General features: G+C 36.1%; 1 protein-coding gene across 6 annotated transcripts in view; it reads left to right on the top strand.

The window, feature by feature from the left end:
* Window positions 1-15976, top strand: part of NIPBL (NIPBL cohesin loading factor) — a 152817-nt gene that overhangs the window by 60073 nt on the left and 76768 nt on the right. For all 6 annotated transcript variants that reach the window (XM_054053716.1, XM_054053719.1, XM_054053720.1 and 3 more), the window contains exons 4-8: window positions 155-285; window positions 4487-4586; window positions 4676-4827; window positions 5851-6011; window positions 10082-10175. In XM_054053716.1, coding sequence (XP_053909691.1) covers window positions 155-285; window positions 4487-4586; window positions 4676-4827; window positions 5851-6011; window positions 10082-10175 — 638 coding nt within the window. The remainder of the gene's footprint in view (window positions 1-154; window positions 286-4486; window positions 4587-4675; window positions 4828-5850; window positions 6012-10081; window positions 10176-15976) is intronic.

The following is a 15976-nucleotide window of genomic DNA, read 5'->3' on the forward strand; positions in this document are numbered from 1 at the left end:
CAATTTTTGCTGTATTTTAACAGTAAATTGTCTTCTTTCATTTTGGTTTTGTTTTTTGTTTTTTGGTTATTTCTTTTTTTTTTTACTTGACTCATAGTTTCTTATAATTTGAAAATGCATTTGCCTCTTTATTTGCTTACTTCCACAATTCCAGAGAGTTGAAAGATAACCTTGGCAGCGATGATCCAGAGGGAGATATACCAGTCTTGCTGCAGGCTATCCTGGCAAGGAATCCTAATGTTTTCAGGGAGAAAAGCATGCAAAACAGATACGGGGTGCAAAGCGGTAAGAACTTTTGGTTATTTATTGCTTGTATTTTATGTTGTTCCATACGTTTAGGGGACTGATACTAACCACAAATGTATACAGAGCACAACTGTTATATTTATGTCTTACCTTCTATTTGATAGTGATATAAAGCTCTGTTGGCATCTTCTAAGCGTGATTGTATTGGATAAGCATAGAAATAAACTCTACCAGGCATTTTTGTAAAAAATGTTTAATTCCACTGTAAAGTTTAATCTCTAAGATAAGTGATTGGATTTTATTTTATAATAATTTTATTTTAATTTCTTTATGGCTAGGTTCATGCATTTGTCTTAGTAAAAAAATTGAAGTTGGAAAAATACGCCTTAAGGTTACTGAAAATCTGTACAATTCTAATGTGTCATTGCAGCGATAATTGTTAATAGTTCTAGGGTACAGGATAAGGTTGAATGAATGACACTTAACAGCTCCTCCCTGCCATTCCTCATTTTAGCAATTTGTGATGCCCTGCAGATTTTACTGTTTTGACAGCTAATTCTGTTCTGAGGTGCAATGAAAGATTCTGCTGGGTAGTGAAGATGAAGGAGAGAGGCCAAGCAAAGCATTAATTGAGTAGATTCTAGCTGTAGATCTGGAGGCTTGCACCTGAAGTATGTAAACACCAAACTATGAAATGAGTAGGAGTGTTTCCAGAGTTTCCACAGTGAGAGGATAAAGCTTTGCTAGCAAATTCTTAATTTGGTGTAATTTGTCGGGAAATAAAGGCATCTTCAGAAAGCTAAGTACTGTGTTCTGAATTCTTGTGCATATAAGATAAAGCACAAGCAGAATTCTGTGCTCATTATTTTTCTCAAGTTCGTGTTGATCTATAGTTTAACAGTAAGTTTAGAACAAGAATTGTTCATAGTTGTGATTAACAAATAGTTCAAGAAGGATGTATTCTGCGGACACTTCATTCACTCTGTGTCCTGAGCAGGCACCTTCCCAGCCTCTTATGGGTATATTTCAGCTAATGTAGGAGAATGCTTGAACATCTTTCCTGTCTTTTGGTAACAATACCATTGTTGAAACAGTCTTTATACAGCTTAGATTTTCAGATCAGATTTTTATTTAGATTTTTTAATCTGTTTTCTGTAACCAGCTTGTCTGAGCAGGCAGGGTTCCACCATGCGGTGTCAGGCCTAAGTTTGTACTAGGGCAAAATGTTAATTTTATTTTAGGCCCTTTTCACCAGATGACATAGAAGGGTATGGGTGCTATCTTCAGCTACATCTAACTTAGATCTTACAGTGTATGGGTGATATAGATTTCTTATTATTTAAAATTAATATATTATTAAGTTTGGTTTTCAGAGTATTTTTTTCTTTTTTTCCTCTCAACACTTCAGCTTTGTCTTTCACTAGATATGTGTTGGGAGATCAATTAAAATAGTATATTGCAATAGACTAGTATTCATAGCATCCCTTAGGATTCAGAAAGGACTTAGTATTCATTTTAAGCTCTTTATCAGAACTTGTGAATTGGGGGGGATTAAAATTTATGCATCTTTCCGTAAGCACAATTTGCTTGCATAATTTTTTCATTTATACATAGTGCACTTTTGCTTGTAAAAGGGAAAAACTTCACAGATGAACACTTTCAATGGGAGTGTATATTTAACTGAAAAATCGCCCGTCGGTGGGCAGTCCTGGCTTCGGCGTGCATGATGCTGTAATGCAGTGTGATCATACAAAATTTTTTCTGTGACTTTGAGCTGTGTTTCTATGTAGTGTGTCCTTTGGCATTTAGTAGGAATACCAAAGTGGATTTATGCATATCAGTTTTTACCAAGCAAAAAAATTATAATCAAGACTTGGGAGTACGTGTTAAGGAAACACATTTGAGTAGTTGCTACTAGGATTATGTTTTCTCAAACTTGAACTTGCAAACATTCAAAATTAACATTGGTTTAAGAAAAATTCTTAGATATTTAAGGAGAAAATATTTTTAAACTCTTTTAAAAGTGCGTTCTATGCTTTAAACATAAACTTCGTTTGTATAGTTCATGGTCATGCAGGCACATTCTGTCAAGTTTTCTGTACGTGAATGTTAAGAGTTAGTGGTTTCACTAAGGCGTCGTGTTATACTGAGCTGCCCTGAGTGTGGCAGTGAGAGGTGAGCTGGCAGAGAGCATGCCAGGCGCTACCTCCAACAAGAAAGCCCCTGGAGTTTCCTCCTCACTGTCCTGTGTGAGAGGCAACCAGTGCCGTTTAAACAAATTTTGCAGAGGTAAGGAGACCCCTTTTGTTACTTAGGACAGTTAAATGTCCTCTATATTGAAGTATGGAGGAGTCTGATGTTTTTTCAGCACATGGGACTTTCACTCCTGTTCTGAGCTAGTTTTCTTGTGCTAATGTACTTGGAATGCAGCACCTCACACCTACCAGGAGGTGGTAATGGCTGCATTCCTCGAGGATTATCACATCTTTTCTTTGCTGGGGAGAGGGGAAGAGAAAAGGGGTTGCCAGGGGATGGGATTTCTGAAACCAGTTTTGCTTGTGTGAAAATCGTGGTAATTGATACCGGGGATAGTAATTCAAGAACTGGCAGCTCCCAAACACTCCAGACTGGGGACTTCTATCAGCCTTTTCTCTAACCTTTAGTTTAAAATATTTGTGTTGCTGATGCGCTTTTTACCCACAGCTGTGGATGACTTGCCATGGCTTCCCAAACTGCAGTGTGTACATGAATCTGACACTGTTTTAGCTGCAAGATATTAAATTCTGTCATTAAGAGAACTTGAAATTCATTTAAGTTTCTGTGGTTTGGCATCACTTCAGCTTCCAGCATTGTGCTGTTATAGGGCAGTTCTTTATACCTGTATTGAAGAGAGGAAAAAAAGAGATTCCTTTAAATTCTCCCTAATAAATAATACAGACCACAAACTGATTAGACCAGGAATGGAATACGGGGGGGGGGGGTGGGGGTAGGGTGGGGGGTGGGATGGAATAGAATTGGGAGGAACCTATAATGATCAGCTAAGCCATCAACTTGACCACTTCACAGCTGACTGAAAAGTCAAGCAGATGGAGACATTGTCCAAATGCCTCTTAAATTATTTTCAAATACATTGGTGCTTGTGGCTTGACAGCTCATACAAGTCATGAATTTCCAAAGCATGACTATGGGGTTCTACAGGCTCTGGAAGGCTACAGTTGGGATATTGGTTCTGCTTTGCAAGAGAAATATTTCAGTACCCTCTTTGATAACATTCTTTGTAAGCATAATGGAGGTGAAATGGAAGGATTTTGTCCCTTGGTAGAGAGGAAACACGAAGACATTGTGGGAGTGGTGAGAATATCTTACAGCACTCTGCCCAAGGTGGTTGTTTGCTGTACTTACTCTAAAAATTTCTGTGTTCTTCTCGCTTCCAAATCTTTTTATTGACACAATGAGTACTGTACACACTACCCTGGGGTGTGGAGTATATGTCCTGTAATAAAATGCTTCAAGTTACTAGTTGGTTTTGGCTTGGGAGGCTCTCAGGAACAGAGGAAGGAACTACTGTTCATATTTATAACTGAATTAACACTGCTTTAGGGAACGCTTTTGTAGAAAATATATTGGAACAAACTGGACCTGCTGTAATCCTAGAAGCCAGCTTGCACAACCCTGCCTACGACGATCAGTAGAAAGGAATGTGCTAAAGTATCAGTGTTCAGACACAAAGGCCTATAGTCAGTTCTTAGATACAAAGCCTTAGTATAAGGCTTCAAGGTTGTGATGTTTTCTGAGAGCTTTGCTGTCTCATGAGAATGAGGAGGCTGGCTTGATAAAGTCAGAGCCAGGCATGGGAACCGGGCGCGTAGTTTAACAGTGTGACTTTACGATTAGAATATTTTGTAAATATTCTGATTCCATGGAAACATGCACTCTGATTATCTGTATAAATAGATCCTCAGATGTTACAATAAACGAGCAATGATTCATACCTCTATGAAGACTCGTTCATTGACTCTGGGGCTCCTCTCCCCCAACACGCTTTTTTTACGGCATTATATAAAATGGGCATCTTACATGGAATCAATAATTTTTAATGCTTTGTAATAGTTGTGGGTAGACAATGTTGATGTCTGTAATGTCTGTAAAGTCTTTGTGCATAATAATTTCTGAAATGAGGGACTTCATTGATTAAAAAGGAAATGTATGTAAAGTAATTCTGCTGTCTTCTTTTTAATAGGGATGATGATGTCACAGTTTAATATTTCTCAGAATTCCATGCGTGGTAGTCCTGCATCTTCCAATTATCAACAAACCACTATCTCACATAGCCCTTCCAGGTAATGCTTTCTTTTAAATGGGATGAGGGGCGGGGAATAATAAATATGACTAAATTTACTTTTCCAACTTTCATATTTTTTATTTTTAGCCGGTTTGTGCCACCACAGACAAGCTCTGGTAATAGATTTTTGGCACAACAGAACAGTCCAGTGCCTAGTCCTTATGCTCCTCAAAGCCCTGCAGGATACATGCCATATTCACATCCTCCAAGTTATACACCACATCCTCAGATGCAGCAAGGTAAGTCGATGATGTCTGTTTTATTCTCCTGTCTCCTGTCAACTTCACCATCATGTGCATGTTTCACAACTTTCTACTTTCTTTGATGGAGTCACATGCTTAATGCAAATCTTTGAGTGTGCAGGCATGTCTAAGCTTTGCTTTTCTGATTGGTCAGAGGGGTAGCATACACTCTATTTAGGGAAAAAAAGAAGAGGAGGTAAAACACATGTTCATGTTGCATTGCTCCCATATGTCACCCATTTTGCAATGACCGTATATAAATGACAGACGAAAGAAAAAAAATTTGAACACTCCCCAAACTTTTATTTTTTTATCTATGGCCATAATTTACCTGTATTAGTGAAAACTCATTTTTGCTGATGTAACGTAAGTCATACTGCCAATTTATTTAGCCTTACCAAACTTTTGAATTGTTGACTAGGTTAATTCTAAGTTGGGTAGGATTATGCATAAAGTATACAGTGACTGGCAATGATGACCTTCAGAAAGAATTGATTTCTTTGTTCTTCCCTTTTATAAAAGCAATCTTGAACAACACCACCACCATTACAGTATCTAGGCATTTTTTTTGTTGGCAAGTAGAATTCTTATTAGATGCTTATAAATAATTTGTTCTTAAAGTTTAGCATTGTGCTTAGAATATATGCAGCCGTTCTGGTATGTAATGTGTGTCTCGTGAGTACCTTGGAAGGGTATACCTACTAAGGGTAGTGAACAGAAATTCTGTAGAGGAAAACAAAGTTTTCTGTAACCAGCAAGAGTATGATATCTAATTAGGATAGAGGTGGAGAGAATCTGTGTGGAATTTAGCTTTTAAATCCTGTTGAAAATGAAAATCTTAGATATCTTTATCAAGGTGTTTGAGGCAAAAGCATACAATCAATAAGTCAAATTCTTGTTCAGATTCCAGGCCTCTTGCGTTCAGCTCATCAATATCCACTAATATGGTGTTTTCTCTGAAACTTAGAGTTAATGTGTGTGAATATATCAGTATAGTTACTTCTATGTTTCGTATTTCAGCTTCAGTATCCAGTCCCATTGTCACAGCTGGGATGAGGAATCTCCATGAAAATAAGGTTTCAAGTCAGTTATCTGGAAATTCAGCTAATCATCATGCTGATAATTCTAGACATGGCTCAAATGAAGACTACCTACAGATGGTCCACAGACTAAGTAGTGATGTATGTTATCTAAATCAGTTTATTATGATAAAGCAAATACTTATTAGGATAAAGCAAGTTATATGTTCAGCTGCCTTGGAAGTCTGATATTTTACTATGTTGTTGATGATGTATAACGCTGCTGCAGATACACTTCAGTTTCAGATGTGTGCGTTCAACCATGCAACTTTAATGTGTGAGATTTAATTTTTTTCTAGATCTCTTTCCTTTGGAACTATTTGTAATGTTCATTCTGATGAAATTAGGAAAAGTTAAAAATCTTCACATACTCTCGTATGTGAGTTTATTTTAAAGAAATAGTAAACTGTCTCTACAATTACCGTGGCAATGCGTTGATGCAAACAATACTAGATTCTAAATACATGTGTAGTTAATTGTCTCTCCGAAGACCCCCCCCAGCTGACAATTAGACTCGACATATTTGAGTAACCTATTGGTTGATATGGTACTACTGTCAAAGGCAAGAATTCCTGTGGATATTAGTGGCAGATAGGAATGGTTGGACTCAATGATCCAAGAGGTCTTTTCCAACCTGGTGATTATATGATTCTATGATTTTTTTATTACTGGTCTACTGTGTGCTTTTTATGGCCTGGTTTCTTCATAAGAAGTTTTCTCATGATGACTTTCTTTCACGTGGGAGAAATTCCTTCTGATATCTTGAATGTAAAGGAGAAAAAAACCTCAAATTTCTCCCACATTATTTTGAACTACTGGTTTATCTTTTTAATGAGCATCTCATCCTGTGGATGAAGCATGTTGAGATTCTTTACAAGTTTGGGACACAGTGTCCTACCAACTCATAAGGGAAGAGCACTGAAGTTTCGGTTTAATTTTGTCATTAAAACCTGGTGCAAACAGGCTTCTTCTTTTTGTGTGATTTTGTGCGTGTGTTTTATTTAGCTTACAAAAATCGTGGGCAGCTCTTGTCTTCCTCAGCTAGCTTTTGGAAACAGAAAAGTGTTGTATTCAACTGTTCACTAGTCTGCTTAAATCTCTTGCTGAGATTAATACAGTAGAACTCCAACTAACAAAGTTGTTAGTTTTAGTAGTTGTCTCTTTTTCTTAATACAAGAAATATGCTGATTAACAATACTAGCTAAAAAGTAGTATCTTAAACAGGAGGGTGTTGTAACGAAGGAATCTGTCATAATACACAGTCATCAAATGTTTTTATCAGTCTCTGCTTCAGCAATGCAAATTCTTCAAAATTTGCTGTTATTGGCATTAAATGTACATTTATCCCACAGCTATGTTAAAGATGCGCTGTCAAGAGAATATTGTTTATGTTAAGATTTTTTTAAAACATTAATATTAGGATAATACATCTCATAATTTTTAAAGATGAAGTATTTGAAAATATTCAGACCTAATTTGTGATCCAGGCAGTACTAACACATGCTAGTTCATGAAAACTTAGAAGTTAAACTATTTCAAGATCGACAGACTGCAAACATAAAGCATACCCTTATCGGTTGGTTTAATTGGAGAAATACAAAACATAAGAAGTAGCAAACATTGTAAACTTGCACTTTTGTCTCTTTATGGATTTTTTTAGTGACATATTTATTTAATTTGTAATTATAGCTTTAAAAGCTGGTTTTGGTTAGCTGTCTTGCAGGAAACAGTTTGAAGAATTTGGATTAATTAAAATTTTGCATCTGTGCATGAATTATAAGCTTAATCTTAATGTTGAAGCCTTTTCAGAAGTGTTGTGACCTATGAAGATAGTTCTGAGGATTATTAAATAGAATGATGATTATTAAATCATAAAACTTCAGAACTTCTTTTCATTCTTAGAATTAAAATTCTTGAGAATTTTATGACTTAAATAGTAGTTGCGGGATACTATGTATTTGCAATATATGGTTCTACAAAATCAGCAACTACACCTTTAAAGGCTCAGGATGTACACCCAATTTAAAAATGATTTTTTGGTAAACCTGAGAGCACTCTAAGACTATAAGGTTGTGCTTGTGTATTACTGTTTGATGAAATTCTGAAGTAGGAAACTTTGTGGAAGTCAACAGTTCTGAAAATTTGTCATCAACTGTCGGAATGTCTTGTGTACCTGAAAGGTCATTTACCTAGTTAGTCTGTTTAATTAATCTAATAAAATTTGCCTTTGCCCATGTCCTTGGCAGTCATGGGTGTAGGACCTCCCATGTCCCAAGCAAAAAATCTACTAAGCTTTTTTTCCAGTATTTTGGGGATAAATCATCAGGAAATTAATCCACTTTGATTTGCAATTATAACATATAAGTTTAAGATGCAGATCTTTTTATTGTGTTGAATCTGAATATTAGATTTCTCTGCACATGAGGCTTTCCTCATGAGGCAAGAACTTTTTTTGCAAGCACTTTTCCAGTAATTAATAATTAATAGCACAGAGTGAGTTTTAGTTTCATTATGCTGTGACAGGGGAAAAAAACCAACTAATAGAATTGTTATCTAAGTACTGAAGGATAGTGAAACTGATGAAATGTGATTTCTGACAGATTTATATTCTTTGACTTGTAAGCACCTTCAGTCCTTTTCTGTAGCAGTGTAAACTATACCTTCACAAGATGTAACACAAACACTGTCTGGTCTATGGCTCTGCATATGGAAGTTGGCTGTCTGGCCATTGTCGGAGGGAGCGTGTAGTTGCCCATCTATGCAGACTTCTATCTCCTGGAAGTGCCAGTTTGCCTTTCTAACTTAGTAACAGCTGCTGCTTTATTCTTTTTCATACAGACATGTAAAATCTTAATGACAGTTGGGCCTTCTAACATTCTTTTAATTGGGTTGAAATCGGTCAAAATGATAAAAGGTATTTATCAGACAGATAATTTGGGTTTGGGGAGAAAAAAAGTTACGTGAAAGAACTGTATGCATTCAGATACTGCAATAGGAGCAATGTTAGACTATTAGCTTCTGAAATAACGAGTTTAATTAGGAAATAGATTAAATAAACTTACAACTTAACTTCTTTGGAGACTTCCTTTCTATGACTACTCATTAAAAGAAATTATGCTTTGCGATTTGTCTCTAATTGTAGCAGTTGGCTCCTCATAGATTAGAGGTTGTTAGTTCATTCTTTTCCAAAACTTTCCAATAGGTGTTGTGTAAAAAACAGTGCTAAAAATGGGAAATACTGTTCTGTATGAAGTTTAAATCTCGTTTAGAGCAGCGAGGGAACGAGTATACTCGTGACCAGCAGAGGGCTCCATGAAAGCAATAAAAATCCCATGTAGAACATTTAAGGGCGATCTGAATTTTGAGATAATGTGTGGGTAAAAAAGGCACATTTACATTTAAAAAAAAAAAAAGAGCAGGAACATTATTACCTTGTAATTAGTATTATAGTATGAAGAAATTTGTCATAAATTATTAATTCCATTGAAGCAAGTTGTTCTATGCAAAACTGAGGAGTAGGACTTGCTTGCCATGCTGAAGAAGGGCTCCATATTGACATTCGGTTGTTTCCTATCTAACTGTTGAGACAGGTAATAGCAAGCTAAACTCACTCCAGTTGTGTTTTACCTGACACAGTCTCAGCTGCTACAGTGAGAGTGCTAGAGATTTTTATCCATGCTAACGTGTGTGTTCTGGGGGATATAAATAACAGTGTTAATTTGTTTAGCTGTAAAAATAAGATCGCATTCTACATAAGCTTTAAGTTTATGTTAAGAGAAAAAATTGGGAGTTTGTGTTAAAAATCTGCATTTTATGTTCAATTTGTTTTAGCTTTTCAGCTCTTTACAGTGCTTGTAACGGAATGTTTTGAAAGAAGTCTTGGTGTAAACCAAAAGTGCTTATTCACCTCGAAGCCTTGTACATAGTTTTATTTTTGTGTGCATGTTTTGGTTATAGTTTCTTCATTGGACTGATTGTGGTTTGGAGTATTGCCTATATAGTAGTGTAATAGCAGTCTAAATTACGAAGAATTTCATGTAAAAAATATTTTTTATAATATTTCTTGTATGCCTTTTGAATCCAGTCCATTTTATCAGTGTACGTACTGATTTCAGTCTGTATTTTATCAAGTGTCCATGCTCATAATGTTATTTTTATCATTGTTACTTTAGGATGGTGATCCTTCAATGAGGAATGCTGCATCTTTTTCCTTGAGGTCACCACAGTCAGTCTGCTCTCCAGCTGGAAGTGATGGAACCCTTAAAGGTAGTCTGGTAGTCATATATATCAATGTATTTTTTCCCAATTTTAAAGAACAGAGACCTTTAAGAGATACTTAGTTATTCCTCCTGACTTCTGTATTCAAATAGCACTAGACAGTATGTCATTATGTTTTGGATGCAAAATTACTTTGAGCCCTGATCCAGGAGAAATTTCTTGAGGTCTGAAAATTGGCTAATCATTCTCCAAATCAAAGCTTAACTTTATGGAGGACAGAAGGATTTAAAATCCTTTTCAATCTGAAGATTAAATTTTCCAAAAAATGGTTTCAGTTGCTCTCCATAAGAAATGGTTTAAAGGCAGCATTACGAGTATTGAACTTTTAACCAGCTCAGAAGTGTTTTGACATGCAATGCTTGTTGTAACTGCAGTCACAAAATTTTAAGAACAGGAAATTAAAGGTAGTTCATTGAACTCAATACATATAGCATAATTGAAGCCCAAAAACCTTAGCTGTGAAGGAGTCAGTCAGCTCAAGGAGAATAGAAAAAAAATCTGCTCAAAATAACTCTATGCTAAAATTTGGAACGCACACTCCTGTTTTTAGTATTAACCCTAAGAAGCAATGACTGACATGTATGAGAATTAGGAAGGCAGGAGTTTGGGTATACTCTTGCTCATCTACATTTTAGTGCTTATATGTTTATATGGCAGTAGTAGAAAGATGCCACAGTGTTTGCTTCTCTTTAGCCCCAAAAGAAAACTAAGTCTTTTTGGATGGTCAGATTAGGTGGAGAGAGACATCAAGGGATGAGGAAGATTCCAAAGAAAGTGAAGGTATTGCTCTTATGTAGCCAGGATAACAGACTTCTTTGGCAGGTGTGGACCTTAGAGCAGCCTTCTTTTACCTGTAAGGAGATTATCAGGAAGATTTGAGTCAGACTTTTCAGTGTTGTGAAGGAAGGATGAGATATAATGGACTTAAATTTAAATGGAAGGTTCTAACTAGGTCTAAGGAAGAACTTTTTCACTTTTTCACTATCAGATCATTCAGTCTTGCCAGTGAATTTGTGTGTTTTCTGTTCTTGGGAGGTTTTCATGATCAGTGTGTAAAGCTCTGCATACTGTGGTCTTGCTCACCCTGCTTTGAATGTGAGGATGGACTAAGGCCCTCCTCAGATCCTCTCTAACTGAATTATCCTGTGATCCTGTGACTGCTAAGTGATCTCTGTGGTTCATCTTCTGTAGGTGTATACTGTGTTAAACAGTGACTAAAGAATTGTGGTTTAAGTGGCAAGTGAGAAGTACATGTGTGTATAGCATGCCAGCAGCATCAGTGCTTCAGGGGTCTTGTGCTTAAAGTACTTGTTGTAAGAGTTGTAAATGTTGAGAACTAAATGTGGTTGTTTTACTGTCTCTTTCGAGCTTATCAGTTTGACAACGTTGTAAATCTAAGCTACTTCCACTCAAGTACATGATTACCACTCAGCCAGAAGAATGTTTGAATTATTTTTCATTTAAAGTCATTACTGTTTCAGGACCCCTTTTTGAAGGGATACTTTTCCAGATTTTATTTTTTTTTTTGCAGACAATCTGATTGTACAGTTCAGATTGTAGTGTCTGAGCGTTAGGGGGACTGAAAAAGTGTAAGAGCAGCTTTTTTATTTGTTTGCCTGTATATTAGCTTTACTTTTCCCATTGATAAAGCACACAGCTGAAATACTGTTTCTAATGGTGCCACCATTTTGCACTCTTAGGGAGCGTAGTGAACCATGACTGAGAGAACTTGTTCTTGATTCTGCAAGAATCTTGCCAGACATTTACCTGGTCTAATCTTGTATCTTAGAAGTATGTGGAAGAGCTGCGGATAATTACAGTGTTACTTAGAGAACAGGATCCCTGACAGTGTGGGGTTTATGTATATTTTGGACTGAAAGTTGTGCTGATAAGATTTCCATTGACGAACGAACATCAAGTATCTATGTTGAACTTTTTGTTTAAAGAAAATGGGCAAAATACTTTGTTTTTTGTTTGTTTGAGAGGACAGAAAGAATGATGTGAGACATCATCAGTTCAGACAGAGATCTCAATAGGGGTGTTATGATATCTAAGCTCTCTTATATAACATAGAAACTTGAGGCAATTCCTGAAGATGCAGGAACAGAGTGCATTTCTGTACTCACATCATGCAAGTAGCAAAGACTTCTGGAGACATGGAGAGTGTGATTGCACAGTCTTGGATGACTTTAAGACTAATATCGCTGTCCGACAGCATCTGAATGAGAAAAGCTTTGTTTGCAACTTGGCCAAATATTTGAGAGATGGCAGAAATTGTATTTGTTACTGTGACTGGTTACCCACTTACTCAGTGGAGTGAAATTTCTCTGTTACAGAAATCTTTGCTTCTCTTCAGCTTCTGTAACAGTACCAGAGCAGTTGAAGTTTTATCCAGAAGTTCTAGACTGATCTTTGTCCTTTATTTTTTATGTACATTTTATATTTTTAGCTGTGCCAACAGAATAATGACGCTGATTTCATACTATCATCTGTTACCACATCTGACTTCTTAAAAAATTCATTTCTGTGAATTCATCTATGACGAGTTAACATGGAGTGTTTTCTTTTTATCGATCTTAAGATATTCCATGGCTTCCATTACCCCAGATCAATTACTAATAAAAATCCTTTATCCATTTGTTCTACTTTCCCACTGTTCTGGAACCTCAGAAAAGATTATTATTTTTTTCAGAAAACTTCTAAAGATTTGTATGAAGGAAAGCCTTCCAGATGTTTTTAGACCTTTGATTTCCAAAGAGAGGAGATCACATAATTTACAATCCTGTTTCCACACAGTCTCCTAAACATCCGTAAACATGGGAAAACATCTGTAAGGACAATGAACAACCCTTAGGAAACTATGTAATTCTGCAGAAACTATGTATTCTGCACAATAGGTTATATTCTCTCCAGAAATTGTTAACGGATATTTTTTTATTTCCTGAAGAATTTGGGAATACTACTTTTCATTCCAAGGGATTTACTTGACTTCTCCAGAAAGATTCTTCTACACTGGATCTCTGAACATATTGTGTGTAGCAAAAAGAATTAGGAGTCTTCTTAGCCTGCAGTACAGACTTCAGTGTTCTCAAAGCTACTTGTTAAGAAAAATCATCATTTCATACTCTCTCTTTCAAAAAAAAAGTACAAGAAGTTGGTTCAAAGACCTTTTTCTGACAGGGCCAAAATAAATATTCATTCATTCTTTCTTCAGATCTTACAGCAATTCTAAGCTAGAACAGCCAAAGCTGAGTTTTTCATGAGACATTTGAAGCTCTAGAGAAAGTGGTGGGACACTTCTCTGAAAACTACTGGAAGGCTATGTGGAAAGTGAATAGAATCTGTCCCCCAAAATCTCCCAGATGTGTGTTCTTCTTTGTCTGTTTCATGTGCTATCCCTTTCAGTTTGAGTTTTAAATTAAGTTATGCTCTCCGAAAATTAATGTCAACACTGTCTAATCAAAATAAATAATGATTTCTTTATATCTAGTACAAGACTTGGGTAGATTTCCAGAGGAAGATTCTGTGATTTTAGAATATACAGCAGGAAAGGACTTGGGGGCTTCCCATCTTCTTACCATCATGTCGGATGAACTGTACAAGTATTACTCCCAATAACTTCCATGTATTGTTAAAATATCAGTTATGGACTTCCCTTACTCCTGCCATGCAACCTGTTTAAATTCTTAGTGGTAGAAAACTTTTCTCCTAATGCTTAGCCTGAATCAATTTTGTTGCAGTTAGACAGGACACTTCTTAACTTCTTTCCAGTGGGTAAGGAAGAACAATTCCTGTCCTTTTTTATATAGCAGTCTCTGTATATCGAAGAATTCTGTCGTGTCTTGCACTAATCTAATATAGAGACTGAAGAGCATGATTTCTTTCTATCATCTTTACAGAAGTCATCATTTCTGAGCTTCTAATTGTCCTTGATGTTTTTATCTGGATCCTAATTGGTCTAGATTTGTCTTGCTATTGTACTGTCCCAAGTTGTAGATACAACTCTATTTGAATACTTAGAAGGATGACTAGTCAGAAAAGTACAGCAGACAACTTTGTATGATACCACTCTTGTATATGACAGTATTGTACTCGTTGCTGATAACTTAGATTTGTATTGCAATTTGTTTTAAGCATATTACGGTTTTTCTGGAGCTTATCTGTCTTTCTTTCATGTTGTTAAAATTGCGTTTTCTCAGATTAATAAAAAGTTTGTGCTGCTTCTCACTGGATTTTTTTTGTTTCACGAGGTTATTCGAATTAAGCAAGAAAACTAATTTTTTATTCTGTTTTTAAAAGCAATTTTGGGCTTCTCTCTTATAACGCCTCAATACCAAAAGCTGTTAGGATCTTTATATTAATAAAATACTGTCTGTTACACAAGAAGTTACTAATGAAAAATGCTTTAAACTACGGTTCTTAGGACAGTGCACTTGTTCACCTGTACTCCTTTCATCCCTTTTTACGGAGAGCAATCATTGGTCTATGAATACAGTTTTGCAGTGGCCTATAGCTCAATCTTAATTTTTGACTAAGTCACACTTCCTTGGCTCGTTAGTGAAATTGTTATGAGAAGCGATACAGAAGACCTACTGCTTTACAGAACAAAATTGCTTTGATTTGATTATACTTATTCTTAAAAAAATCCACTTTGGAATATGACCTCTTATTATTGTCTCAATCTTTACAGAGAAATTGTGCTTCTAATATGTGCTTAAATTATATGAACTATATATAATACTCTGGGCAATCTCTTACGATCCTTCAAAGGGACTGTTTTTGCCTTTTTGAGCCTACTGGAGGCACAAATTTTCAAGACGATTGTTACCAGCTCTGAGATTGGGGTCCAGAGTTCTAGGCTGAATCTGTTTGATTGCGTTTTCATGAAAGAACTCCAATTACATGAAACTGGTAAATATGATCATATAAAATAAAATAAAATAGAAAAAAAATAAAAAATTGAGTCACTTCAATTTACACACTGTAACTTCAGTCTCTTAAAATCTTTTGACAGTGAAGTGTTCCTCAGGTTCTGTCATCACCAGATTCTTAGCTTTTACAGCAAACATCAGTATGAAAGCAATATGAGTGCTCTGGTTCTTTTCTCATTCTCTGGCCTCTGGCGGTAGGAACTTATTTACAATATAATTACTCAGATGTGAAAGCTAATAATCCACACATAGTACATATACATTCCGTGAAGCCTGTCTTTCCATAGACTTTACTGGTAAAAAGTCAGGAATTCTGTGTCCAGGTTTGTGCAACAATTTGATATCCACTTAAAGAATATTTCTGGAGTCTTGAGGATCACTTTGCTATGGATTTAAAAAGGCATAGCGTTTGAATGTTTCTGAAGTTTCTTTCCAGTGTGCTATGAAACAGGTGTTAGACATTGGTCTTCATCTGTTCACTAGCAGTTTTTTTCCAGTTGTCATGCATTGGGAGTCATACTTCTGGCAAAAGAGGATGTAGCATTGGTGAAGGACTTTCTGTCAACATCTGGGAACCTTTATCTGAAAGGGAGTTAACAGGAATATGAGGATACTGTTTTAAATGACCCTTTGGAAGTTGTTGTTGTGCAAGTCGAAAGCTAGTAAGTCTATAAAATTTTGTGAAATACGTGAATTCTAAGTTCCTGGTAATGTTGATAGTTGTTTTTCAACCATGTGGATCACAACAAAGAATGTGAGCATCGGTGTGACTTTGGTACATCAGCTGTGAAAGGCAAGTGGTCTTTTCTCGAAGAGGCTCAGAGATTACCAGAGAAAGTGTCATGGATGTTTAAATGG

Source organism: Cuculus canorus, chromosome Z (assembly GCF_017976375.1).
Source record: "Cuculus canorus isolate bCucCan1 chromosome Z, bCucCan1.pri, whole genome shotgun sequence".
Lineage (NCBI taxonomy): Eukaryota > Metazoa > Chordata > Aves > Cuculiformes > Cuculidae > Cuculus > Cuculus canorus.